The sequence below is a fragment of the Mesocricetus auratus genome, unplaced genomic scaffold, assembly GCF_017639785.1.
Source record: "Mesocricetus auratus isolate SY011 unplaced genomic scaffold, BCM_Maur_2.0 Super-Scaffold_100676, whole genome shotgun sequence".
Classification (NCBI taxonomy): Eukaryota; Metazoa; Chordata; class Mammalia; order Rodentia; family Cricetidae; genus Mesocricetus; species Mesocricetus auratus.
Window position 1 is genome coordinate 98,767,547 of NW_024429266.1, and position 27,526 is coordinate 98,795,072.

The window sequence follows — 27,526 nt, forward strand, 5'->3', positions numbered from 1 at the left end:
CGGCCCCCCCCCCCCCAGCTCTCTGGCTGCCTGCCTGGGCCGGCCAAGCCTGCACCCTCCCAGACCCTATAAGGCCTGGGAACCAGGAGCTGAGGCGCTGCCAGCAGCTGCCCTGCTCTGAGGGATCTTGCAAGGTCCAGGTGAGTCCAACTGCGTCACCCAGCGACTGACACCTCAAGGTGGGTGAAGGGGGTGCCTGTGGGGCCCAGGGTGGGGACAGACAGGCCGGCCCCCACCGTGTGGCACCTTTTGCCTCTTTTAGCCCCTCAGGACACCATCATGTCAGCTTCGGGAGATGGGACCAGGAGTCCCTCCAAATCCAAAGGCAAGGTAAGAACGGAGAGAGGGCTGCCCCATATGGACTCCGGGAAGGTGACCCAGAGTCCACTCATGCTGCCCCCACCCACGCAGACCCTGAGCAGTTTCTTCGGGTCCCTGCCTGGCTTCAGCTCTGCCCGGAACCTAGTGTCCCACACTCACAGTTCCACAAAGAACACAGGACCGGCAACAGACCCCACAGGGACTCCTGCTCCCCCACCCCTGGGTGAGTGGCGCGAGGCACATGGTGGGCAACTGAGCAGCCATGCAGACTGCCCAGGAGGGGTGGGGAAACTGAGGCACAGACACTGGGCAGCATAGCCCAGGGAAGCGGATATTTAAACTGCCACAGCCCCTGCGCTCTTTGATCCCAACCGGCCTTCGAGTTGTACTTGTTTGAGTGTGTCAAGCATAAAGACTCAGAGGGGGCCAGTAGCTGCCCTGGGGTCACACAGCATCCCTGGACTCAGCGGCGTGCCTGCAGCAGGCCACCAGCTGCCTTGAAGGCCACACACTTGTGACAGGCTGCTGGGGCCATGGCACAGGCAGGGGGGTACCCCTTGCCCACTGCAGACTCCAGGGGGCCCAAGGGTGCAGGGTAGGTGTCCAGCACCTAGAGTCCAGCACAAAAAGTCCTCCCAGAGCCTGTGTCACAGGGGCCGGAGCCACCCTTGGCAGGGACAGGGAGGGCTCCTGCCTGTGGATGTCACCTCCTGCTGTCCCTGGACTGGCTGCTGGGACATTCCTTTCCTTTGGGGCAAAGCCTGGAATTGTGCTAGAGCAACAGGTTCCAGCCGGAGGCCTGCTGCTCATTCCCCGCCTGCCTTGCTGTCTCTGCAGGGGCCACCAACCTGCATCAGACGCCTGGGGGTGTGGCGGGGCTGTTCCATCCTTCAGAACAGGTGAGTCAGGTTGGGGACCTTGGTCAGGAAGGTCTGGGAGGTTCTAGTTCCTTCCATGGGGTGGAGAGTCAAAGGACAAAGAGAAGGTGGGGCCCCTAGTACATTTTCCATCCTGAACCTCAGTTTCTACATCTGGGAAACGGGCACAAGCTCTCAACAGTCCTAGTCCTACCTAAAAGCTAGCCCTCTCCTGCTCCCAAAGAGACAGGGCCTGTGTACCACAACACCACATGGCAGGTGCAGAGAAACCAAGGTAGAAAACTTCACTCCCACTTCAATAACTCTGACTTAAGCAACCCCTAGGAGAGCAATGGTGTGAATACATCCAGTAGATGCCAATCAAAACACATCCCTGGCAGCCAAGGCCTCATGACAGTCCCTCTGTTGGCAACAATTAAGCACCCACCGAATTCCTTTCATCCATTATCCTGACCTTTAAGGATTTTTAAAAAAATCAGAAACAGGTTCTCACGCAGCCCAGGCTGCCAGTACCTCATTCTGTAGTTGAGGCTGACCTTGAACACCGGACCCTTGTGCTTCAGCCTCCCAAATGCTGGGTTGACACACCATTTGTCCTTTATATCACACAAGTGCAGGGAAGACTCAGCACTGGACAACCTGGACCCCACTGTGGGACTAAGCTGAGCCCGGCCTCCACCCTCCTCTCCCGGGACTGCTAGTGTCTCCAGGCATGCCCGGAGTCCCTCGTGCTGCTCAGGAGGAGCACATCTCCATCATCCCAGCAGGTCCTCCTCAGCTACATAGTGAATTACGGGGCGGCCTCTGACCCGCGGGGTCTTGGCGATGGTGTGAGGCATGCCCAAGTCGGCAGACACTGTATTTGAGTCATCGGTCAGACAGCCCCTGACTTGTGACGGCCCTGCTCAGTGCTGGGTCACATGCCCAGCTGCAAGGTCTCTTTTAGCAGTTCCTCAGACACTACCTTAGAGCGGGATGACACCATGGGGTTTGGCGACTTAGGTGCACTGAGGGTGTGGAGAGCATAGTCACCCTAGAGAAACGTTCCTGAGTTGCTAACCTCTGTCCTTCCTTGCTAGACAACAGCTGGGTGCAAGGACATGGGAAGCTTCAGTGTGACCAGTGGTGAAGATGCCTTCTCCTCTGGGGTGGCTGGCATCATAGACACTGCAAAAGGAATGGTCCAGGGTAGCCTGGGAGCCACGCAGTCGGTCCTTATGGGCACTAACGAGGCAGTGTCTGGAGGCATCATGGGAGCAGTAGGTATGGCCAAAGGGGTTGCCCAGGGAGGCCTGGACACCACCAAGTCAGTGGTCATGGGCACCAAGGACACGGTGACCACAGGACTCACAGGAGCCATGAATGTGGCCAAGGGGACAGTGCAGACAGGCCTGGACACCACCAAGTCTGTGGTCATGGGCACCAAGGACACGGTGACCACAGGACTCACGGGAGCCATGAATGTGGCCAAAGGGGTTGCCCAGGGAGGCCTGGACACCACCAAGTCTGTGGTCATGGGCACCAAGGACACGGTGACCACAGGACTCACGGGAGCTGCAAACCTGGCCAAGGGGACAGTGCAGACAGGCCTGGACACCACCAAGTCAGTGGTCATGGGCACCAAGGACACGGTGACCACAGGACTCACGGGAGCTGCAAACCTGGCCAAGGGGACAGTGCAGACAGGCCTGGACACCACCAAGTCAGTGGTCATGGGCACCAAGGACACGGTGACCACAGGACTCACGGGAGCTGCAAACCTGGCCAAGGGGACAGTGCAGACAGGCCTGGACACCACCAAGTCAGTGGTCATGGGCACCAAGGACACGGTGACCACAGGACTCACGGGAGCTGCAAACCTGGCCAAGGGGACAGTGCAGACAGGCCTGGACACCACCAAGTCAGTGGTCATGGGCACCAAGGACACGGTGACCACAGGACTCACGGGAGCCATGAATGTGGCCAAGGGGACAGTGCAGACAGGCCTGGACACCACCAAGTCAGTGGTCATGGGCACAAAGGACACGGTGGCCACAGGACTCACGGGAGCCATGAATGTCGCCAAGGGGACAGTGCAAACAGGCCTGGATACCACCAAGTCTGTGGTCATGGGCACCAAGGACACAGTGACCACAGGACTCACAGGAGCCATGAATGTGGCCAAAGGGGTTGCCCAGGGAGGCCTGGACACCACCAAGTCTGTGGTCATGGGCACCAAGGACACAGTGACCACAGGACTCACGGGAGCCATGAATGTGGCCAAAGGGGTTGCCCAGGGAGGCCTGGACACCACCAAGTCAGTGGTCATGGGCACCAAGGACACGGTGACCACAGGACTCACGGGAGCTGCAAACCTGGCCAAGGGGACAGTGCAGACAGGCCTGGACACCACCAAGTCTGTGGTCATGGGCACCAAGGACACGGTGACCACAGGACTCACAGGAGCCATGAATGTGGCCAAGGGGACAGTGCAGACAGGCCTGGACACCACCAAGTCAGTGGTCATGGGCACCAAGGACACGGTGACCACAGGACTCACGGGAGCCATGAATGTGGCCAAGGGGACAGTGCAGACAGGCCTGGACACCACCAAGTCAGTGGTCATGGGCACAAAGGACACGGTGGCCACAGGACTCACGGGAGCCATGAATGTCGCCAAGGGGACAGTGCAGACAGGCCTGGACACCACCAAGTCTGTGGTCATGGGCACCAAGGACACGGTGACCACAGGACTCACAGGAGCCATGAATGTGGCCAAAGGGGTTGCCCAGGGAGGCCTGGACACCACCAAGTCTGTGGTCATGGGCACCAAGGACACGGTGACCACAGGACTCACAGGAGCCATGAATGTGGCCAAGGGGACAGTGCAGACAGGCCTGGACACCACCAAGTCTGTGGTCATGGGCACCAAGGACACAGTGACCACAGGACTCACAGGAGCCATGAATGTGGCCAAAGGGGTTGCCCAGGGAGGCCTGGACACCACCAAGTCAGTGGTCATGGGCACAAAGGACACGGTGGCCACAGGACTCACGGGAGCCATGAATGTCGCCAAGGGGACAGTGCAGACAGGCCTGGACACCACCAAGTCTGTGGTCATGGGCACCAAGGACACGGTGACCACAGGACTCACAGGAGCCATGAATGTGGCCAAAGGGGTTGCCCAGGGAGGCCTGGACACCACCAAGTCTGTGGTCATGGGCACCAAGGACACGGTGACCACAGGACTCACGGGAGCCATGAATGTCGCCAAGGGGACAGTGCAAACAGGCCTGGACACCACCAAGTCTGTGGTCATGGGCACCAAGGACACAGTGACCACAGGACTCACAGGAGCCATGAATGTGGCCAAAGGGGTTGCCCAGGGAGGCCTGGACACCACCAAGTCTGTGGTCATGGGCACCAAGGACACAGTGACCACAGGACTCACGGGAGCCATGAATGTGGCCAAAGGGGTTGCCCAGGGAGGCCTGGACACCACCAAGTCTGTGGTCATGGGTACCAAGGACACAGTGACCACAGGACTCACGGGAGCCATGAATGTGGCCAAAGGGGTTGCCCAGGGAGGCCTGGACACCACCAAGTCAGTGGTCATGGGCACCAAGGACACGGTGACCACAGGACTCACGGGAGCTGCAAACCTGGCCAAGGGGACAGTGCAGACAGGCCTGGACACCACCAAGTCTGTGGTCATGGGCACCAAGGACACGGTGACCACGGGACTCACGGGAGCCATGAATGTGGCCAAGGGGACAGTGCAGACAGGCCTGGACACCACCAAGTCAGTGGTCATGGGCACCAAGGACACGGTGACCACAGGACTCACGGGAGCTGCAAACCTGGCCAAGGGGACAGTGCAGACAGGCCTGGACACCACCAAGTCTGTGGTCATGGGCACCAAGGACACGGTGACCACAGGACTCACGGGAGCCATGAATGTGGCCAAGGGGACAGTGCAGACAGGCCTGGACACCACCAAGTCAGTGGTCATGGGCACCAAGGACACGGTGACCACAGGACTCACGGGAGCTGCAAACCTGGCCAAGGGGACAGTGCAGACAGGCCTGGACACCACCAAGTCAGTGGTCATGGGCACCAAGGACACGGTGACCACAGGACTCACGGGAGCCATGAATGTGGCCAAGGGGACAGTGCAGACAGGCCTGGACACCAGCAAGAGTGTGCTGACAGGCACCAAGGACACTGTTTGTGCTGGAGTCACAGGAGCCATGAATGTGGCCAAAGCGGCTGCTCAGGGGGGGCTGGATACTTCTAAAGCAGTCCTCACAGGCACAAAGACTACAATATTGGCTGGCCTCTCAGGCACCATGAATATGGCCAGGGGAACAATGCAGACTGGCCTGGATACCAGCCAGAGTGTGCTCGCAGGTACGAAGGATACTGTCTGTGCTGGGATCACTGGGGCCATGAACATGGCTAAAGATGTCATTCAGAAGGGCCCAGACACCACCAGGGACACGGGGTCTGCCATGCTGTCTCAGGGAGATAAAGTGGCCATCAATACCACCTCCACTGGTTTCCATACAGTCCCAAGTTCACTCTCTGGCTCTCACACCACCATGTGTTATGAGCCTGGCGGTTGCAGTGCCACCAGTCAAGGGGTAGAACATGCTACCCTGACCTTTGCAGAACCCTCATGCTCTGAGATCAGCAGCCTTGCAAACACATGTGGCTTGGGGCTTGTCACGGAACCCATAGCTACCACCAAAGGCCTTGTGTCTGGTGTGGCTTCATTTGCCCACACAGCTACCAGGTCTGAGGAGTGTGCTCAGCTGGCGGCCACAAGCTTTGCTGCCCTTCATGATGAGTTGGAGGGGCTAGGGGACATCTTCCAGCCCATGACAACTGAGGAACAAGGTGAGTGCCCATCTCCCCACGCAGGTCCCCAGCCCTAGGGTGGGTGCCTCAAGGGACCCTCAGACTGAGTCTCACTGCCTTCCTTCCAGCCCGGCTGGCAGCCTCAGAGTCAGGGCCCCGTGTGCTTTCTGCCGACCGGGGAAGCTACTTTGTCCGCCTAGGTGACCTGGTACCCAGCTTCCGCCAGCGGGCTTTTGAACATGCCCTGAGCCACATACAGCACAACCAGTTCCAAGCCAGGGCTGTGCTGGCCCAGCTTCAGGAGGCCTTCCAGGTAGGTGGTAAGAGCATCTCTGGCTCCTACTCTGGGTACCTCCAACTGTTCACCGGCCAAGTGCCTAATGGGCTAATACACCTGCATGCAGAGGGAGCTGGGGATGGTTGTACTAGCCTCACCTAGTGAGCTGGGTATGAGCCTAGCATCTGTGAACCCAAGGGACAGGGTGGTGAAGGCGATGGCACTAGCAGAGGTTTTCACCCAATGTCCTGTCTCCAGGATTCTGTGGGGCATTGTGGACACAGGGGCCTAGGATTCTGGGGGCAGGGTGGCATCCCTCCCTGCACACACCCTCCCTGGTCATGAAGCCCCTGTCTCCTAAGTGGACACCCAGGGAACATGGTAGGGACAGAGCAGGCATGGTGGGGTATAGGGCAGCAGATCTCTGGGGAGTGAGAGTGGGCAGGGGACAGAAAGGAACGTGTGTGGACATGCAGCGGGCCACAGTGGGGTGGGAGACGAGTGGACAGAGGGATTACCACCTGGCCTTCCAGATGCCCTCATGGGGAATTTGGGTTTTGGCTGCACCTTGTATGGGGCAGGTTTAGACTCAAGATCTAGGGACAGCACTGAGTGTTCCCACCTACACTAGAGCCACCACCTGTCCTATGGCTCTCTTTCCAGACAGACACGGTCGTGGAGACTCCAGGTGAGCATCTGTGTTGGGACCCAAACGTGAGCTCCACGGTGGAGGCTGCTGGTACCCATGAGGTGCGTGTGGCATGGGCCTTCCCCAGCGCCCCTCGCACCCCTCCCGCCCTGCTTACCTTCCTCCTCCTCTGCAGGTGCGTGTTCTCGTGGCTCAGGACAGACTGTGCATACTAGCCCGCCAGCTCCATGCAGCTTATAGCAGCCTGGCAGCCTGCCTGCAGGGCCTGCCAGAGGTGCAGCAGCAGGCGGGGCTGGCGCGGCACAGCCTCTGCAAGCTGTATGGCCTCGTGTCCGCAAATGGTGTCGAGCTGCAGGCAGAGCAGCTGGCCCAGAGCAGCGCCAGTGTGGTCCAGGCATGGCAGGGTCTGGAGGTGCTGCTGGACAGGCTGCAGCAGAGCCCCCCACTTGGCTGGTTGGTGGGACCCTTCACTTTGATGCCTGGTGGCCAGCCATAGGCATCTGAGGGCTGCACTTCCCCCAAAGATCTGAATTAAGCAGGAGCAGAGGGTCCCCGGAGAGTGAATTGGAAACCAGACATGGCTGCCACTATTTCCAAGAAATTACAGCCCCTCTTCCAAACTGAACGAAGCCTGTTCAGAGTGGCCACACAGGTCTCGAGGACAGAGCAAAGCAGAAGTGCAGTCAAAGCTAGGAGGTCCTTCAGCTGTCCCCACTGGCACACCTTCCACACTTGGGGCTTTGACCTACTTTCAGAGTGCTACCTGCACTCTGTGCAGCACATCCAGAGCTCTTAGCTAACATGCTAGGCAACTTGTTCCCTGGCACTAGAATGTACTAGAATGCATAGTCACCCTAAGGTAATCTCTCACAGCCTCTTCTAATACTTAGAGAGTGTGTGGATGTGGGGGGGGGCACTTATATCCCAGGATGCTATGGGCCTGACTCATACACCAAAGACAGGGCTGACCTGACAGGCCCAGCACTGCTCTGAGCAACTGCATGTGTGCAGAGCCTGCACACGAACATGGCCTACAAAGGCACATGGCCTTCCTAGGGTTGAAGGCTGTGCTGATTGCAGACACAAGCAGGTAACAGTCCCTCTTCCTCACCCTCTGCGCCCAAGACGAAAGCATAGATGATGGACACAAAGCACTCCCCTGTGGCCAGGCCATCCAAGGCCACAGTCCAGCCCTCCCTGAACCCCAACAATGCTAGCAACCCCCAACCTTCCAGCTTCCTTTTATGTACACTCTTGGGAAATAACAATGTCCTTTAGGTCCAAGGTTGGGCCAGCTGTGGCCTAGAAATGCCATGATGGAGATGGCAAGGAGCCTTCCTGAGCCCTTCCCTCTGCCATGTCAGCAGCAGGCTCCAACAGTAGACTAAGAAGAGCCCAGGCATGCACGGAGGCAGGCACACCGAGAGGCACACCCGACCTGAGCCCACAGGGGACACAGGAGAGTGGGGCCTGCACTGCTCACAGTTACACGTAGAGCAGGCTGGGAGGTGGACTAACACTCCGCTGCAAGTGCTGAGCTGCCCCAGAGACGCTGTGCTGGCCCACCTGGGGTACCGGCATAGCAGGGGATGGGCAGCGCTTGAGTCAGAGCAGTCTCCTGTTAGCCTGTCCTTAGCGTCAGAACAGGCCACTCACTGCAGGAAGAGCTCTGCTGGCCTGTAAGTATGAACCCTGCCCTGCACCAGGCCTGGCTCCCCATTCTGCTCATGGTGCCTGGTACCTCAGGCATAGTGCCCTGGCCCTAGCCCAGCTGCATTTCACATCAGGACACCAAGCCAATAAAAGCTGTTTCTTTTTCATTACAAAACCCTTTATAGCCATTTCATGTCAATCGAAATCACAGAACTAGGCAGAAAGGCCCAGGCTACCAATACAAACAGTGCAGCGCTTCCCTGGGAGGCTGGGGACGGACATGGCACCATGGCCATGGTGGCTGCAGCTCAGCTGTCTTCGTCATCATCGGCAGACTCGGAGGCCAGCCGTACCCTCTCATGCTCCTGATGCTCACTCCCAGGCCTGGCAGGGTCAGAGCTGTCCCGAGGGCTGCTGGGGGCATAGCGAAGGTGGGTCAGGATGCAGTTACCTGGTGCTGCCAGAGGCCCACCGGGTGGGTGGCCAGCAAAGAAGCGTCATGCCCTCACTGGTAGCTCCTGTGCCTGGTGTGGCCTTCCTGACCTTCCCCAGGCCAACTGTAGCTCAGTCCAGTGGCTGGTGCTCATGGTGGCCACCAGGGCCACCTGGGGACAGTCAGCAGAAGCCACTCCCAGAGAACCAGCTGTTGGCAGCCTGGATGGCCTGATGTGGGCCATAGTGTGCTGACTGGCCCTAGCATGTGGTCGGGGTGGGTCACAGCGTGCAGGGAATGCCCCAGGGACACTCACTCGTGCAGCTCTTCCGAGGAGCACCCCCGTGGGCCATCGTCCAAGTCCTGCCCATCTTCCTGCGCTCTGTCTTCTGTGCTCTCCCCCTTCTGGGATGCGGCCTCCCCGTTCACGGGTGCTGAGAGATCTAGGGTGACAGGGTCATCCGAGCACAATGCTTACCTCTCCTTAGAACCTTCCTCGCCCAGCTGTGGTTAGGCTTACAAGCAGTGCACATGTAAGTGTTGTGTCCCACAGAGCACCGCCAACACCCAACTGCTGGCACCCAGTGGCGGGGGACACCCTATGTCAGCTGTCCTAGAATGCGGTTGGCTCTAGTAAGCTTGCTGGGGTGAACCTGGTGCAGTCCCCATCTGTCCCTCACCGGTGCTGGGCTCATCCTCCAGCAGCTCTCTGGGAGCCTGCTCCCCAGGCTGCTCCTCCGCCTTCTCGACACCAACCCGATCCTTCTCAGCTCCAGCCTTGTTCACCTTCTGGAGAGCCTCAACTTTTGGCCCCAGGACCCGAGACTTGAGTCGGGTGTAGACCTCTGCTGCCTTCGCCATCACATCCTTGTTGGCCTTGTACCGGCGAATCTGGCCAGCAGGAGGCCAAGCTTAGCAGGGCTAACGGTTGTGCCTCCAAGTCCTCCCGTTGGACACCAGCACCATCTTCAGGTGCTGTGCCCTAGTGCCCCAGGTCATACCTTCTTCAGTGTGGCTACCACGTCTGTGTTCTTCTGAAGGATTTGAGAGGTCACCTGCAGAGTCCCCAGCTCTTCCAGTGCAGTCAGACACCTCCTCACGTCCTGCAGGGCAGGAAGAGTGGGGAGGCAACTCTAGCTGTCTCCTAGGATGCTGCCGGCTGTCACCGGGGGAGATCGTAGGGAATGGGAGTGGGGGTGGAGTCTCCTGGTCCACTATGAAACCACTCCCCCAGCTGGGAGACCCTGCCTCAGTTTCCCAAGACTTCCAAGGAGCCTGAAAAGTGGTGGCTAGCAAAAGCACCCAACTCAGGGCAGCACGGGGTTGTGACCCTATGGCTGCACAGCAGGCGTCTTACGGGGTTGTCCACCTTCAGTGCAAACTTGATCTCGCTGTGCAGCTTCTGCAGTCTCTCCTCTACAGAAGGTTCTGGGCAGGAGAGATGCTGGTTTCAGCAGGGTGCTCTGGCCCGGGCTACAAGGTGGTCCAGCCCCTCCCACCACCATAGAGCCACCCCCACCACCATAGAGCCATGGAACACTGCACCATGTCAGTGCTCACCTTTCTTCTTCTCCCCTTTCCTGTCCAGCGAGAGGCCCTCTGACCGCTTTCGCGTCCGCTCTACCTTCATAGGCCTATGGAGAGGCTCCCATCAGACAAGCCAACCTGGGAGGCCCAAGGCGAGGACAGACAGCCAGGCCAGGTGCCTGGGGCCCTCCTCTGCTTTTGTGCACCAGGCTGACTATGAGGAGCCCAGTAAGCACACCACCCCTGTGCTGCGTGGCCACTGTGCCTCATTGCTGGTCCCCACGGGCAGCTGTGGTCAGCAACAGCTGGGACACTTAGCGGAGATGAGCTGCCCTCTCCACTTGCAGGCTCATAATTAAAGCCACCACACTGTTCCCTGGGTGCTGTGGACATTGGCTATGTGGGTCCTGGGCCCTGCAAGGTGCTGGGCAATGCTGCTGGCCTCCACCTACAACAGATCAGCAGCAGCTCCTAGTCTGACTGTCACACACGGCCCCAGGCAAGACTGTGGCCCTAAGAGCTGGAGCCCTCAGATGATGTGGCACCAAGGCTGAACTCAACAGTCAAGCAGAGGGGAGAGGGACTAGGTCCACAACTCACGACAGGCGCTAACCTGGCTCGTGGCTTCTCGTCTGGCCGCCCTCGCTTCTCCTTCTGCCCAGACTTCCTTGCAGACTCTGAGCCTGGCAGTTGAGACTTCTTAGCCAACTTCTTCCCCTACAGCAGCAGAGGACAGGGTTGCTGCTTCAGGAGCAGCCGGTCTCACCTCCACCCAGCACATGTGGGCTATGGCTTCCCTGGTCTTCCAGAGAGGTATGGAGTCCAGGATCCACGTAACAGGCAAGCTATACATTCCGACTAGCTGTCCCTAGCTTCTATGGTTGGGGCCGTATCTCCAAAACCCAGGATGAACCCCACGACCCATTAGGTGCTCAATAAAGAAGTGGGGCCCAGGGCCAGTGTCTGGGGCCTCAGGTGAAAAGGGGGTACCATGCACCTCTCTCCCAAGCTCCCCCTCCGGCTCTGAGTCAGAGGAGGACGGTGTGGCCCGGGCGCGGGCCTTGCGGCTGCGCTTCTTCACAGGCTCGTTGTCTTCCAGCTCTTCCCCGCTACTGCCCCCACGCTCTGCCCGCTCCTTGCGGCGCTCCTTCTCCTCCCTCTCCTGCTCTCGAAGTCGCCGGAGCTCCTCCTCCTGCTCCCGTCGCCTCCTTGCCTCCAGCTCCCGCCTCCGCTCTTCATCCCGCCTTTTCCACTCACTGATGCGGTCCACCTCACCGCTGTCACTGTCACTGGGATGGAGAGTTCATCAGCAGGGACTCCAGCACACCCTGCGGGCCCCCACATTCCCGGCCGACACCCACCTGTCACTGCTGGAGGTGGAAGGTGGCCTTTCTGGCTTTGGTCTCCGCCCTCGGGGCCTGGGAGGTGGCTTCTCAGCTGTGGAAAAGGAGGGGTGACCTTCTCTCCATGGCCTCCCAGGGCTGCATCGAGGCTGGCTCAGGCCTTACCTGGCTTTCTGCCTCGAGGGGTTTTTTTGACAGACACATCTGAGTCAGAGGAGGAGGATGAAGAGGACGAGGAGGATGGGGACGGCCGTGCTGCAGCTACAGGCTCCTCCTTGGCCCCATCTGAGTCAGCTTTAGAGTCTGAATCCGAGGCTGAAGGCACCTTCTGGGGACAGGCAGAGCCAGTGGGGGTGTTGCACAGGGTGAGGATGAGGGGCACAGGCAGCTGCAGTCCCCAAGGGACACCCTGGATGGCTCCTGGGGATGGGATCAGGGCCAAGCCCCGGGGGTTTCCAGGGCAGGTGTGCACTGAAAACCTGCACAGGGGCAGGCCTCCTTCCCTCCTACTGCCCAGTTCTCCCCAGCCCTCACACCCAGGACAACACGCACATGTCACAGACCCACAAACACACCTGCACATGCGTAAGCAACCTTATGAGCCCAAGTCCTTGTACCCCACACGTACACAGCACATATGACTTTTGATGCCACAACATTCCAGCACACAGGACCTAATTTTCCAATCTGGATAGTGGGGTCCCCTGGGAGGAGCAGCAGTGACCTATAGGACTCAGGGGCATCACTGCACACCTGGGTACCCAGACACCCCTGCCATAGAAGGCCCTCAGGACCTGGTACAGCACCCTCACCTTCTTCTTTCGCCCTCCTGGAGGACCCCGCCTTGGTGCCCGGGCCACTGTTTTCTTCTCCGGGGTGAAGTCCTGAGTGGGGACACAGAAGTGTCAGGGGTGCTAGCTGCCATGCCAGGGTGTCCTGGGGGCTGCTGTCCACTCACCTGGTCGCTGGTCTTTTCTGACTCAGATGGGCTCTCAGAATCCTCTTCCGAGGGGGACACACTGGCCTGATCCAGGTCACTGGAAGCTTTCCGAGCTCGTTTAGAGACTGACATCTGGAAGCCAGGGCCAGGCAGGGTCAGCAGCTGGACAGTCCTGGTTCTAGATAGGATCCTCCTATGTGCCATGGAGCGCCTAAATTCTGGGATGGTGATGTGAGCCATACACAGAGACACACACATCGCAGGCCCACTCCTAGAAGCTCCCTATCCCTTCAGTTATCAGAGCCAGAGAGAGGAAGTGTGTGTGTGTGTGTGTGTGTGTGTGTGTGGCCAGGCATGTGCTAGGGGATTGGGGATGGCAGTGTTTGATGGGGCAGTAACTTTCTGGAGACAGATGGTGAGTACTGTACCTCAGAATGTCTTATTTTATGTCATAAGTTCTGTTTCAAAAGGACAATCAATCTGTCTCTGTCTCTGTCTCTCTCTCTCTCTCACACACACACACACACACACACACACACACACACACACACACACACACACACACACACGGTGCAGGAGAGAGCAGGCCCTCAGCAGGACTGACAGGCGCACAGCAGGAACTGGGGAGGAGGCATTGCAGCGTACCGTGGCCAAGAGGTGTACTCTGACATTACCAACAGGAGTGACAGCTCAGCAGAAGAGACCCATCCCCTGCACCCATGTAAAAAAGCCCTCTGTGACTGGAGCAGCAGCTCATGGCTACAGCACCAGCTACTCTGATGCCCCAGTTTGGTCCCCAGCACCCACACATGAGGCTCACAACCATCTGTAATTCAGCGAGAGGGGATTTGACACCTCTGGTTTCCATAGGCACCTGCATGCACATGCACCCTCCCACAAGGCACAAATCACAGCCATGATGAAATTAGACTTTGAAAAGGGGTTGGGGCTTGAGTGATGGCTCAGCACTTAAGATCACTGGCTGCTCTCCAGAGGATCCAGGCTTGGTTCCCAGCATGCACAAGGCTGCTCACAACTATCAGTAACTACAAAGCCAGAAGTGGTGGTGCCAACCTCTAATTCCATCACTCAGAGCAGAGGCAGACGGATCTCTGAGTTCCAGGATAGCCAGGGCTACATAGTGAGACCTATGTCTCTCTGTCCCAGGAAAGCCAACAACAATTCTCTGGCTTGGGCATCATACACAAATGAAGTGTGCAGATATATGTGCAGGCAAAACACTCATATGCAGAAAAGAAAAGAAAAACAAAAAGCAAACCCACATATGTAATCCAGAACTGGGGAGGCAGAAACAAGGTCCCCAGGCTTGTTGGCCACCTAGTGGATCTGGTGAGCTCCTAAGTGCAGGGAGAGATCGTCTCAAAACACAAGACTGAGAGAAATTGAGGAAGACGCCTGATGTTAACCTCTGACCTCTACACACACATATCACACACTCACACATAATTTTCCCCTGCCCCTACCAGGGGATCAATTTCAATATATCTGAATTCTGAACTCCATCTCAGTTCTTGTCAAAAGTGAGTACCGAAGCAGGGGGATTACAAGCTTCAGGCCCAACTAGGCTATTATATAGGGAGACCCTGTCTCAAAACAAAATGACAAAAACAATGTCTACTGAGGGGGCAGGAGAAGGCAAAGGGTCACAAGGGAACAGGCCCAGAGTGGCTGCCCACCTCACACTACCTTCAGGACTGATGTCTTCCGCTTCAGGCCACTGTGGTCGCTGCTCTTATCAGAGTCAGAATCACTCTCCATCCTGTCACTGGTTGCTGTGGTAGTCACAGCTGTCACAGTCATGACCCCCCGGGTCTCTTCATCCTTGTCCCCATCGCTGCCACCACCCAGGTCGGCTTCAGGAGCCTCACTGTCAGAGGAGCTCACTGGCTGTGGTTGGCGTGAAAGACATGTATCACTCAGGGGTCAGGTAGACTTCCTAGTCCCGCCCACCCCCACCCCCGTTACTGGGTAGACAGCATCTACTACTGGGAATCCAGGCTTAGGGTATGGCTACAACTGAGGCAGGAAGGTCAGGTGGAGACGTCTACAGTAGGCATGGCAATCAGGTGGTAGGATGCAGGGTAAGTACTTTTAGCTCTGTGCCTCAGTTTCCATTTGAGCAAGGGGAGATCACAGCTCTGACCCCATGAGGCGAGGCTGTCGAAGGTGACACAGAGCTGTCATGTGAAGTCAGGATAGTGTGTAAACCACAGCAAGGTCATGAAAACTGAGTTTTGTTTGTTTTCTGTGTGTCCCACTGGGGATGGAGCACAGGCCTTCATGCATGCTAGGCACTGTCCCATGAGCTACAGGCCTGGCACTCTTTCTCCCTCTTTTAGATATGGTATTGTGAAGCCCAGGCTGTCTTGGGACACACACTCTGTCTACCCTGGGCGGGCCTTGATGTTAAGATGGGATAACAGGCTTGCCTAACAGGCCTGGCTTGGTTCTCTTTCAAGCCACCCTAGTACTGTGAGAAGAAAGCCAGCCTCCAGGGCACTGCTGAACTTTTTACCCTCACAATGCCTGCTTGGGCAGCAGGCCAGCCATACCACAGGCTCTGTATACAACAGTGATTACAGTTTGGTCTCCTGTCCCACCTAGGAGCTAAGGACCTAAGGATAGGTGAACCACACAAGGCTCCGAAACAGTGACTAGGAAGACAGAAAGCACTGTGTAGCTGTAAGGACGGAGAAGTAAAGGATTTGCACTAGGTGCTCAGGAAGGCTGGTCAAGAGGGTGGGGCAGAGGTGAGGGCACTTGTTCATTTTTCAAGGACCGTGTCTGGAAGAAACTCAAACTTGAAGCAAGTGAGAAAGATGTGGTACAGCCAGAGGCAGTGAACATGGCCAGCATGGCCACTGGTGTGCAGCACAGGTCTAAAGTCCCAGCTACTCTGTACTTCTAGGCCGGCCTGGACTACAGGGACGACGGTCATGCAGTGTGGGCCTCTGACTACAGTGGGTGAATCTGGGTGGAAAAGCAAAATGCCATGGGCAGAGTAAGTGCTACAGCGCTGTGGAGTGGAGGTTACTGCCGTCACACTGGTGAAAGCCCCAACAGCTGCAATACACCAACACTGTTAAATAGGAAGTGTGGAGGGCACAGTTTACCTGATGCTTTAGGGGTGGCTAAATAGTGTCTGAATGGGACTATAGGCCTGGACCTCATGCACAGCTCTAAACATTCTTTTCTTTTTGAGACAGGGTCTCACTATATAGTCCTGGCTGCCTTGGAATTCACTGATTCACTATCTACACCAGGCTGGCCTTGAACTCACAGAGATCCACCTGCCTTTGCTTCCAGAGTGCTGGTCATTCTTATACACCCAAGAATCTAGTGTTTAGGGTCAGGGAGACACTCAGCTGGTAAAGGCATTGCTGGTAAGCCTGAAGATCTGAGTTTGAGCTTCAGGATGCATATGGTGGAAAAAGAGAACCAATTCCACAAGCTGTCACCTGACCTCCACAAGTGCTGTCATGCAGCAGCCCCCATATTATTCTATTGCTGCAGGGGAAAAAAAACCTGGAGAAGAAAGGGCTTATTTTCTCTTACAGCTTGTGTGGTTCATCATCCAGGGCAGAAAGTCAAGCAGGAGCCTGGAGGCAGCAGTTAAAGCAGACGCCGTGGAGGTGCTGCTCACTGGCTTGCTCCCCATGGCTTGCTCAGCTGCTTTCTTTTTGGGAGGGAGGTGGGTTTTTGAGATTTGATTGTATTTTTGAGCAAGTGCACGCTAGGCTGCGTCTCTGGCCCTTTGCCCCAGGATGGAGCCTGCACTGGAGCTTAGGGCTCGTTTGTTTGTTTAACAGTTCCTGAATTTTACACGTGTTGATGACATTGGAAGATGGGAACACCGGGATTTCTAAGCAATCGTCTGCATGGGTGCCCTTGTGGTGTCCAGGGAAACCTGCCCGTTCTCCCAGCTTGAATATAGGGTGTCTTTGTGTCCCCAGGATCCCCCATCCATTCAGTCTTCCCTGGCATGCATGTAGCCTGGCCTCCCCTCTTAGCTGTCCTGTCCAGAGTCCCTACCCACCTCCACAGGTCTCAGAGGAGCCACTACTTGGGGAAAGAAGACACCTCATCACCACCACCCTCGCACCGCTCTTTCCCAGCTTGGAGAGAAGCCCAGCCTGCTTTCTTTTTCTTTTTAAATAATTTATTTATTCTTATTTTATATATATTGGTGTTTTGCCTACATGTATGTCTGTGTGAGAGTGTCAGATCTTAGAGTTATAGACAGTTGTTAACTGCAATGTGGGTGCTGGGAATTGAACCAGGGTCCTCTGAAATAGCAGTCACTGCTCTTAGCCACTGAGCCATCTCTCCAGCCCCCAGCCTGCTTTCTTATAGAACCCAGGACCACCAGCCCAGGGATGGCACTGGCCACAGTGGTTGGGGTCTCCTACATAAATCATCAATCAAGAAAGTATCATAAGGACATGCCCACCCACAGGACAATCTGGTGGGGGCATTTTCACAGTTGAGGTTAAGTTCCTCTTCCTAAGTGACTCTAGCTTCTGTTGACATAAAACAACCCAGCATAACTGACCTCTTGTTAACTTGACACACAAATGCATCACTATTGAACTTTTCTTTTTCCGTGTTTCCCTAATATGTTAACATTAACATCACAATAGAAAACATAAATAACTTTATAAATACTACAGTCTTTAAAAGTACAAACACACAGTCGGGCGTTGGTGGCGCACGCCTTTAATCCCAGCACTCGGGAGGCAGAGGCAGGCGGATCTCTGTGAGTTCGAGGCCAGCCTGGTCTACAAAGTGAGTTTCAGGACAGGCTCCAAAACAATACAGAGAAACCCTGTCTTGAAAAACCAAAAAAAAAAAAAAAAAAAAAAAAAGTACAAACACACTTGGGTGGTGATGGCACACACCTTTAGTCCCAGCACTTGGGAGGCAGAGGCAGCTGGATCTCTGTGAGTTTGAGGCCAACCTGGTCTACAGAGCAAGTTCTAGGACGACATCCAGAGCTACAGAGAAAGACTGCCTTGAAAAACCAAAAACAAACAAACAACAAACAAAACAAAACAGCAAAAAAAAAAAAAAAGAACCTGGTTTAAAAAAAGATACTGTCTTAGCATGACTGCAATGGGCATGCAGAGGCTGAGAGAAAAAACTATGGGGCAGATCCCAGAAGCCCCAATGGGCAGACATGGATGAGAACAGAAATGAGTTGCAGCTAGAGACAGGCAACCAGAATGGGAGATGAAGTAGTCCAAGTCTCCCAGGTGCTTTCACCTGAGTCCAAGCTTGGAAATGACACCACAGCCCGGAAATAAGGGCCAGACTCATCGCCTAGCACATGGGAGGCAAAGCAAGATCAACAGTCTGAAGCCACCTTCAGCCACAGGGAGTTTGAGGCTAGCCTAGGCTGTGTGAAACCCTGTCTCAAAAGCAATGGAAGGAAGGAGGGAAAAGGGCTTGCCGCAGCTCTCCAGCCATCGTCATGAAGTCCTGCATTTCCCCAACCCAGAGCAGAGCCTGCGTACTCAGCACAGACCCTAGTCCAGGCTGATGACTCCACCAAATGAAAACCAGGTGCTGGCCCAGTCCAGCTGTTCCATGCAGAGAACGTTTATCTTCACGGGACCAAAGAGCTTCACATGTGGCCAAAGAGATGTCACATAGCCCTGCCTGAACCACTTTGAACTGTGTGATGCTTCAGAAGGGTGAACCCTAAACCACACATATGGAGGGAAGACTGAGGACCTGGGTAGACTGTGAGGCATACCTTTCCATGGTGGGCACAGGATTCCACTCTATCCTCCCTTCCTCTCATCCCAAGAAATGTCAAAATGGGTCCCCCTTTCCCAAGAAGATAATGCCAAGCAGCTCTCATGGAAGGACAAGGAAATATCATACCATGGAGAGCCACTGTTGTTCATGGATGACAAGGAGTGTGGGGTGTCCTGATCTTGCAGAACAAGGGCACAGAGAGGCTGTGTATCAACTGCACAACTCAGCAGGTCAGCATGAGACCTTCAGGTCAGACCCACTGTGTGTGGCCTTGAAACATGTGCAATGGGCAGGTGCCATGGATGGGGAAGAAAAGTGTCTACTGTGCAAGCGTGAGGACTGGTGTTCAGACCCCAGAGCCCAAGTGAAAGCTGGATGTGTGCAGCTGTAATCAAGGCATGCCTACCATGATGAGACAGGAAAGTCCCTGGAGTGACAGGCAGCCTGGCCTACACACAACAAGAGACCCTGCTTCAAGCAGGGTGAGAGGGAACTGATAGAATGTCTTCTCACCTCCACACTTGCACAATGGCATGCACATGCCACAAGACCTTGTCTCCTACACAGCAAGATAGCAACAGCATTGCTCCTCAAGGCTCAGCATCATGGCACAAAACTGTCTCCCTAGTACTCGAGATTGGCAGGAGAATCAGGAGTTCCAGGTCAACCTGGGCTACCTACCATAGTAAGACCTTGTTTCAAAATTTCAAAACTAAAAATAGTGTTCAGTGTCTGTCTGGATGAATTAAGAAGTGACACTCAGCGGTGCATCTTGGAGGGTGGTGTGATAGCTAGTTTTTGTTTTGTTCTTTCAAGACAGGTTTTCTCGAAGGGGGGGGATGGTGGCGCACGCCTTCAATCCTAGCACTCGGGAGGCAGAGGCAGGTGGATCTCTGTAAGTTCGAGACCACCCTGGTCTACAAGAGCTAGTTCTAGGACAGCCTCCAAGGACAGAGAAACCCTGTCTTGAAAAACAACAAAACAAACAAACAAACAAAAGACAACTTTCTCTGTGGACCTTTGTAGACCAGCTGGCCTTGAACTTACAGATCTGCCTGCCTCTGCCTCCCAAGTGCTGGGATTAAAGGCGTGCATCACCACCCAGCTTGGTTTTTCCTTTTAAATAATTTTATTTAAATTTATTTTATGTGCATTGGTATAAAGGTGTCATATCCTCTGAAACTGAAACTGGAGTTACAGACAATTGTGAACTGCCATGTGGTGCTGGGAACTAAACCCAGGTCCTCTAGAAGAGCAGTCAGTGCTCTTAACCACTGTGCCATCTCTCCAGCCCTGGTTTGGTTTTTTGAGACAGATTTCTCTGTGTAACAGCTCTAGCTGTTCTGCAACTCTCTGTAGATCAGGGTGGCCTCGAAGACACAGAGATCCAGGTTCCTTCTCTGTTTGAGTTCCTCACCTGACTTCTTTCAAGAGGAATAGTGATATGTAAGTGTAAGCCAAATAAACCCGTTCCTCTCCAAGTTACTTTTGGTCATGGTGCCTCATCATAGCAAAAGAAACCCTAACTAAGATAGTGGCTATGCCCAGTGTTCACTGACCTCACACTGTCCCTAGCCCTGGGGGTCAGGCAGGACATAGAGGCAGACAGCATGTAGGTGTGGTACAGAGACGCAGGGCTTGAGTGCCTCTGGAATAGGACTCTACACCAAGTGTTCACTTTTTAGCAACTTATGGACACAGGTGCCAGTAGGTAGAGAAGGAATGCGCTTAACATCAGGTGCCCAAGGCGGATCTCTTGTGAGTTTGAGACCAGCCTAGTCTACAAGAGCTAGTTCCAGGACAGCCTCCAATGCCACAGAGAAACCCTGTCTCGAAAAACAAAAACAAACCAAAAAACATCAGGTGCCCATGTTCTACACCCAGCCCACTGTGTTGCTAACTAGCTTGAGAGCTCTGGACAGAAGCCAGGTCTGGGGCTTCTTTCTTTCTTTCTTTCTTTCTTTCTTTCTTTCTTTCTTTCTTTCTTTCTTTCTTTCTTCCTTCCTTCCCTCCCTCCCTCCCTCCCTCCCTCCCTCCCTCCCTCCCTCCCTCCTTTCTTTCTTTCTTTCTGGTTTTCCGAGACAGGGTTTCTCTGTATTGCTTTGGAACCTGTCCTGGCACTCACTCTGTAGACCAGGCTGACTTCGAGCTCACAGAGATCCACTGCCTCTGTCTCCTAAGTGCTGGGATTAAAGGCGTGTGCCACCAACGCCCGGCCTCATGCCTGGGGCTTCTGTTCCTCATCCCAACATCAGGAGAGGCTAAGCTGAGGTTCCTGACTGAGTCCAGCCTGGGCTGCAGGGTTAAGAAACAAAAATATTACAGGGCTGGAGATACGGCTCAGAAGGTAAAGGCACTAGCCACCAAGTCTGATGCCTGAAGTTTGATCCTCAGGACCCACATGGTAGAAATAGAGAATCAACTATCCCAAGTTGTCCTCTGATCTCAACATACGTATGTGTGCTTACATAAATCATAACGAAATATAACTGAACTTGGCTGCTGCTACTTAGGAGCTGGTTGCCTTGCTTTCTGAAGCAAGGCTGCACTGGCCTGGAGCTTACTGAGGTGGTGAGGCTGGCTGGTGGGAGCTCAAAGGATTCCATGCTTCTGCCTCCTCAGTTCGGAGACCAAGTATGCCCCACACCTAGCTGGGACTCAGGTCCTCATGACTTCACAACAACCATTTTACCAAATGAACCATCTCTCCGGCTCGGTGGGACCCCTTTAAGGTCACTGGCTCATAGCTATGGATGGCAATGGGTCCCATACCTGTAATCTTGTACTTGCAAGACTGAGGCAGGATAGACACAAACTCAAGCTCAAGCCAGGCCAGGGTGCTGCTTGGGCCCTTATGATGTACAAAGTCCACCCTACCAGAGAGCTAGTCTGCCCCACCTGAAAAATTGTACTGGGACCAGTGAAAGGGCTCAGTAGGTAAAGGTGCTCACTGCCAAGCCTATCGACCTGAGTCTGATCCCCAGAACCCATGTGTGGGAGGAGAACATAAACTACCAAGGTTATTTTCTGACTTCAGAAGTGCAACGAGGCACACATGCATGTAACCAAAAAAGTCAAAGGAAAAAAGCGCTATGGCTGAGTATGGTTTAAGTCTCAGAGCCCAGCTGGACCCCTCTCGGTGCCCAAGCAAAACTCTCTGGGTGTCTAGTTATATAATGAAGAACCCCACTGAGGACCACAGTAGGACTGAAAGGCACTGTGTTCCTAAGTGCACTGCTACTGTCTGGCATCCTGGCCAGAAGAGGGGAGAGACCAAGATTAATGCTGGGGGTAGGATGGTACATATAACTGTCATTTCAGCACTTGAGAGGTGGAGACAGGAGGATCAGGAGTTCAAAGTCATTCTCGTTAGTGAGTTTGAAGTCAGTCTGGGCCACATGGTAAGACCTTGTCTCAAAAACAACAGCAGCAACAACAAAAAAACCTCAAGATGGTTTGAAAGAGAAGGCTCTGTGTCCACGTGAGAAGCTACAGCTGTGAGGGTCTGTGATTGACACAGGTGTCTCCCAGGAGCTCACCAAGCAGTTAGCCCAGCTGAGACTGCAAGCCTCAAGTTCGGAGAGCCTCTGTCTCAGAACAACAGAGCAGACAGTCACAGAGGATGATACCCCACATTCTGCCCTGGCATATATCACATACAAACAATTCCCCACAAAGCTGGAGGCTGGTCTGTCAGCATGGACCAAGTGCCAGGATCTCTGCTGAACGTGCAAAGCTTGAAACAACACTTAAGAGAGATGGTTGTGAGCACTGCTGCTCTCCCAGAGGACCTGGATTCAATTCCCAGCAGGCAGGCACATGGCAGCTCACAACTGTGACTCCAATTCTGATACCAATGCACATGAAATAAAAGTTAAAAGAAAATAAAGAGAAAAGAAAGCTTTGTGTGAGAAAAGCAGGAAGGCACTCAGCAGCAGGGCTATTTGGGAAAGAAAACAACACAAAGTAACTAGGAGGCGAGGAGCGGAATGGCTCCCTACAGAACAGTGCTCCTTCTGAATGTCAAGTCTGGATTCCTGTCTGACTATAAAACTAAGCTAAAATTTAAGGAAGAGACAGCTCAGTTTCCCATAAAATCATGCTTCTGTCTGAAGGTCTGTACACACATTATCGTGTCAAAAGTATCAACAACGCCTGGAAGGGCCATTCCAAGGGTAAGCCAGGAGTCCTTCCTTTCTTTCCTTTTTGTTTAACTCAGGGAATTACTGTGTAGCACAGACTGACCCTATACGCACTCTGTAACCCAAATGAGTCTTAAGCTTGTGATTTCCCTGCCTCAGCATCTCTGAATGCTGGGATGACAGGCCTGTAGGTACCTACATTCACACTCATGTCCCCCTTGAGGGCACACCTGGATCATGGAACCATAGGGTAGCCAGGGGCTCTCAGAACTTCCAGCCACTCTGTTTTCAGGGGCATGTGGTGAACTGGCTGGTTCTAGCTCTTGATGCTCAAGTCTCATTTCCTCGAGGACCAGCATCTGTCTGCATGGTGCCCTCAAGTCATGGGTGTCCAATAAATACTATGTACAGTGATGATCCACTAGCAGGCAACAGGCTCAGGGTGTGTAACCAGAGCACGCTCAAACCAGTGCCAGGAGAGATCATGACACGTTCAACCTCAAGATCCCCTGCCCAGGCAGTCTAGGAGAGACACATAAAGAGTCATTCCACTCTCCCCACACGACAGAAGTAAAATGTCCACAGCCCATTGACAAAGTCAACTGGGCCAGAAGTTTCCAGAAGATACCTGCAGCATGAACCCCACAATTTTGACTACACACTCCTTGAGGCACTCCAGGCTGGGTCTAACTTAGTGCCTGATCCTGGTCTTGGCAGGTGTCAACACAACCATGTCTGCTACTCCCTGGGGAGAGTCCCTCCAGGATAAGCCAGTTAGGGAAGGAGGGGCACCCCATCACCTCCAGATCTCAAGGTCCAATCACAACAGACTATGAGAAGACTAGAGTTTCTACCAGCAAAGGCAAGGCCGGGACTGACCCTGTCAACACCTGCTTTGCTCACTATCAGCAAACCCAGGTGACCCTTCCTCACTAACAGCAAGTTTTGGCTTGGACGATCTCTCCCTTTGGCCACCTCCCAAGTGGACAACCAGCCCTCCAGAGCAGAGGCTGAGGCTTGGTCAGCACAGCACCTACTATACAAGCAAAAGCATCGGATTTCAGGTTCCCAGCATCCCCAGAGATGTCAGGCAGCCCATTTGTATGCCCAGGTACACAGGACACAATCAGGGGATCCCTGGAACGTATTCAGCAAACTGAATGAGCTAGGGGCTTATGAGAAACTGTAGCTCAATATGTAAGGTGGAAACTGATCAAGGAAGACACTGATGTCAACCTCCGGCCTCAGGATATGCACACGTGTGCACATGTACACACCACACACGTGCAAAGAATATCAACACCACCCTAAAGCAGCAGTCACAGTAGAGTGAAGAAGCCTAGGCAGCCCAACACCTCTACTCTCATCTCTCTCCAGAACACCCATCTGGGGACCCCCTCCAGCCTTCCACAGTGGATTTCTATCAGTTTCAACTTTAGAAATTATATTTGCTTAGTTTGCCGTGAGGAGGCCAGAAGGTAAGACACAGAGCTACCACCCCTCCCCACTATGTGGGTATTCTGCAGTTAGTCGCCACTGAGTCCTTACTTCAACTTTTCTGAAGTCCTTCTCTCCCCAGCTAGACTTCCCAGAAGATGCTGTCTCTCTGACACTTGGCATTATTTCTCCTCACTGATTAGGAGGTCTCACACTGATAAACTACCGATTACCCTACCCAATCCACAGAAGAGTCTGTGGACAGAGGAGTGCCAGCCAAAGGAAGCCTTTTACACCTTAGAGAAGCATCTACCAGGCCTGTAATGCCCTGTTCTGAATCCCAGGCCCCTCCTCAGATGGTGGTCTCCAGCATGGTGAGTCTGCACCCTGGTCCCCATGCAGGGAGCACTGAGTAATACCTAGACACACCTGTAGGAATGACTTGGGGAGCTCCTGGAGTGGAGTAAGCAGAGACCTAGGACTCTGGGCCACACCCTGTAGGGCCCAACACACCCACCCCAAAGAAAGACCCACGGTGCAGAAGGGTATGAAAAAGCAGCCTGGAAGCTTCTGAGGAAGCCACACCCCCAGGAGCCCCTAGGCACTCACCGGAGGCGCACTGTAACTGGCATGGGGGTTGTTCTGGATCTCCCAGAGCCCCTCATTGAAGCCTTTCCTCTTGTTGGGCTTCCCGTACTTGTCCTTGCACTTATCATACGGGAACAGGTCCTTGGGTCCCAGGAAGGCCCTGGAGGAAGGAACCACAGGTCAGTTCCAGGTGAGCAGGGCACCCTGGGGAAAAAAACAGTCTATGGGGTGGACACTTACGTTTCGTGTGTTCCGAAGAAGAAGATGGGGTATTTGTTGGGTGGGGGCTTCACGGCACCGTCGGCGATGTCATCGATCTATAGTGAGAGGCAGGCAATTAGGGGGCTCCAGGTGAGGGCCGGGAAACCTCCGGTTACTTGGGGGAAAAGCACAAAACACCTTCCAAATACAAGTCTGGAGGTCTGAACTAGGCTAGCTAAATTAGCTCCTTAGTTTGACACTATAGAAAAATTTTTGAGACAGTCTCACTATGTAGCTCTGCTGTCCTGGAAATGTGAAAACCAAGCTGCCCTCGGACTTAAGTCTCTGCCTCCCAAGCAGTGGGTATTGGGATTAAAGCTGTGCACAGCCTGGTAGCCTGTCTGCCACACACAGTGATTCACTTTCCATCAAGAAAGCTGGGCTCCCACACAGGTACTTAACCCGAGCCAGGCCCAGTATGGGCTCCTGAGCCCCCCAAGGGGTGGGCCCGGGTTCAGCTTCTCCTCACTCCTAGGACTCCCCAGGACTGACCCTCCTACAAAAAGCTCAGGTCTGCTCTCGCCTCAGAGGTGGAACTGGCAGCTCCAAAGATGCAGAGGATGGGGAGTGGGCTGCAGGAGCAAGGCCCAGAGCATCCCGGAAGTCCCACCCTCTTCGTGCAAGCCTATGGGCTCCAGCAGCTGTCAGTCACCTTCCCACAGGAGGCTAGCAGCCCCTTCCCTTCCAATCAGGTACTTGGAAATGTTCTCTCTGTGCTGGAGAAAGCTGGGAAGGGGGAGGGCACAAGAGCTTCGCAGAGAGCAGACCTACACCAGACAGGGCAGTGGCCACTGCAAAGTTTTGCCCCTCAGTCTCCCCGCTCGCAGTGGGATTCCCAGGGCTGGCTGATGCTTTACCCGCCCACCTCTGCAACTTCTGGGGGACTGCTGGGTCCTTCCTGGCCTGCATCCAGCACCATCCTTCACTTTTGTGGTCCCTGGCGGCTGGATGCAGGATACTGTATGCACAAGCATCCTCAAGCCAGCTTGGCCGAGCTGCCTCTCCCACTGGTCCCACACCTCAGAGAGCCAACAGCCCTCTGGTTCTGACCTAGGAGCCACCCCCTGAGCTGCTTCCAGTTCAGGTTGCGCTTGGGCATCCCCATGGCAACCCCCTGCTGTCTGGCCTTCCACCCCACCCTCACACAGTCCCCCATGCAGACACAGCCAAACCTGTCCTTTGCACTAAGACCTGGAGGCAACAAAACTCTGTCTCTGTGCAATGACTTGTGCACTAGGGCCTGGAACACCAGCCACCACCCGCACAACTCGAAATTCCCTCAGCCTGACACACGGATGCCAACTACAGCCTCAGAGTGGTCCCCATCAGTCCTGGGGGCAACAGAAGCCTTTGGGTCCCCGCGTATGTGGCCTTTCTTGCCAGGGCCAGAACTCCAATCACCTGTGCACCTCGAGCACAAAGCATCTACGCTCCCCCAATACGAAGCCCTAAAGTCCCTGTGCCCAGCCTGACGCATCCTGTTGCCGGGTGAGCCACCCTAAGTCCCTTTAAGGGCCTGACTTCTTCCAACCTCGGCTCCCATTTCCCTCTCCACGACCTAAATGGAGATGGGGTCCCCTCCTCTGGGGCTGCATCCTGCTCCCCTAGCCATCACCTATCTTGACCCTTCCACTCCAATCCCAAAGCGCCCATGCACCCATCCCTGGGGCCTCACTGCACCCCTCAGGCTCCACGACCCTGGGATCCCCTAATCGCACGCCTAGACTCTAGTATATTCGTCTCTCAGCTCCTGGCTCCCAGACCCAGTGACAGGTTCCTGAGGTCAAGGATAGCGGCCACAGCCGTTCCCTGCAGGACTGTGCATCTCTGAGGCTCAGGACCTCACCACGCAGGTCACCCAGACCAAACACTGCCGTACCCCAGCCCTGAGGGACCATGGGTCTCAGGGCCGGGATCCGGCGCCGCTGAACACAAGTCCCTCAGAGTAGGGACCGCCCGAAGACCCTGCAGACCCCAGGCACTGTGAACCTGAGGAAGGCAATCCTCAGCTCCCAGAGAGCCACGGTGCAGCCACCTCAGCCCGCAGCCCCAACCTCTCCTCAGCCTCCCCTCGGCCTCCATTCCAGCCTCCCCGCGAGCGCCCGCGGCCCCTCCGCTCCGGGCGGCCAACTCCGCCGGGCCCGTCCACGCGCGGCCTCACCCGGGCCGGCCAGTGCGGATAGCCCTTCATCTTGGCGAACACCAAGTCCCCGGGCTTGAAGGCGTGCGGCATGCTGTCGGCGGAGGCCCAGGCCGCGAAAAGCAGCAACGGCGGCAGTGGGAGGCGAAGCCGGAGGCGGGAGTCGGACGCCTGAGGGGCGGAGGCGTCCGCACGGGCCGCCGGCCGGCGCCTACTTATTGGGTTCGGCGCTCCCGGAAGTCCCACCCTCCCTTCGCCATGGGCCGTCGTCACCGTCGCTCATGACCACAGGGACGCGCGGGGACCAATAAAGGGAG

General features: G+C 55.1%; 2 protein-coding genes across 9 annotated transcripts; one reads left to right on the plus strand and one right to left on the minus strand.

Moving 5' to 3' along the window:
- Window positions 1–25: 25 nt before the first annotated feature.
- On the plus strand, window positions 26–8,792 carry Plin4 (perilipin 4). 6 transcript variants are annotated; one of them, XM_040739209.1, is made up of 9 exons: window positions 26–179; window positions 263–330; window positions 412–544; window positions 1,159–1,220; window positions 2,279–4,721; window positions 5,118–6,077; window positions 6,167–6,351; window positions 6,979–7,065; window positions 7,140–8,792. In XM_040739209.1, the coding sequence occupies exons 2-9, from the start codon at window positions 280–282 to the stop codon at window positions 7,458–7,460; spliced, it is 4,242 nt and encodes a 1,413-aa protein (XP_040595143.1). In that variant the 5' UTR covers window positions 26–179; window positions 263–279; the 3' UTR covers window positions 7,461–8,792. The 6 variants fall into 6 exon arrangements, with proteins under 6 accessions (XP_040595143.1, XP_040595144.1, XP_040595145.1 ...); XM_040739210.1 differs by having other exon boundaries at window positions 2,279–3,578; window positions 3,975–6,077; XM_040739211.1 differs by having other exon boundaries at window positions 2,279–3,578; window positions 4,173–6,077.
- Hdgfl2 (HDGF like 2) lies at window positions 8,774–27,442 on the minus strand. 3 transcript variants are annotated; one of them, XM_040739234.1, is made up of 16 exons: window positions 27,231–27,442; window positions 25,049–25,125; window positions 24,830–24,968; window positions 14,568–14,768; window positions 12,879–12,992; window positions 12,733–12,804; window positions 12,086–12,248; window positions 11,939–12,014; window positions 11,575–11,866; window positions 11,191–11,294; window positions 10,611–10,684; window positions 10,420–10,478; window positions 10,052–10,153; window positions 9,731–9,941; window positions 9,367–9,493; window positions 8,774–9,031 (listed from the first exon to the last, which is right to left on the minus strand). In XM_040739234.1, the coding sequence occupies exons 1-16, from the start codon at window positions 27,300–27,302 to the stop codon at window positions 8,926–8,928; spliced, it is 1,989 nt and encodes a 662-aa protein (XP_040595168.1). In that variant the 5' UTR covers window positions 27,303–27,442; the 3' UTR covers window positions 8,774–8,925. The 3 variants fall into 3 exon arrangements, with proteins under 3 accessions (XP_040595168.1, XP_012976916.1, XP_005081435.1); XM_013121462.3 differs by having other exon boundaries at window positions 8,774–9,028; window positions 10,408–10,478; window positions 27,231–27,440; XM_005081378.4 differs by having other exon boundaries at window positions 10,408–10,478; window positions 27,231–27,440.
- Window positions 27,443–27,526: the final 84 nt, after the last annotated feature.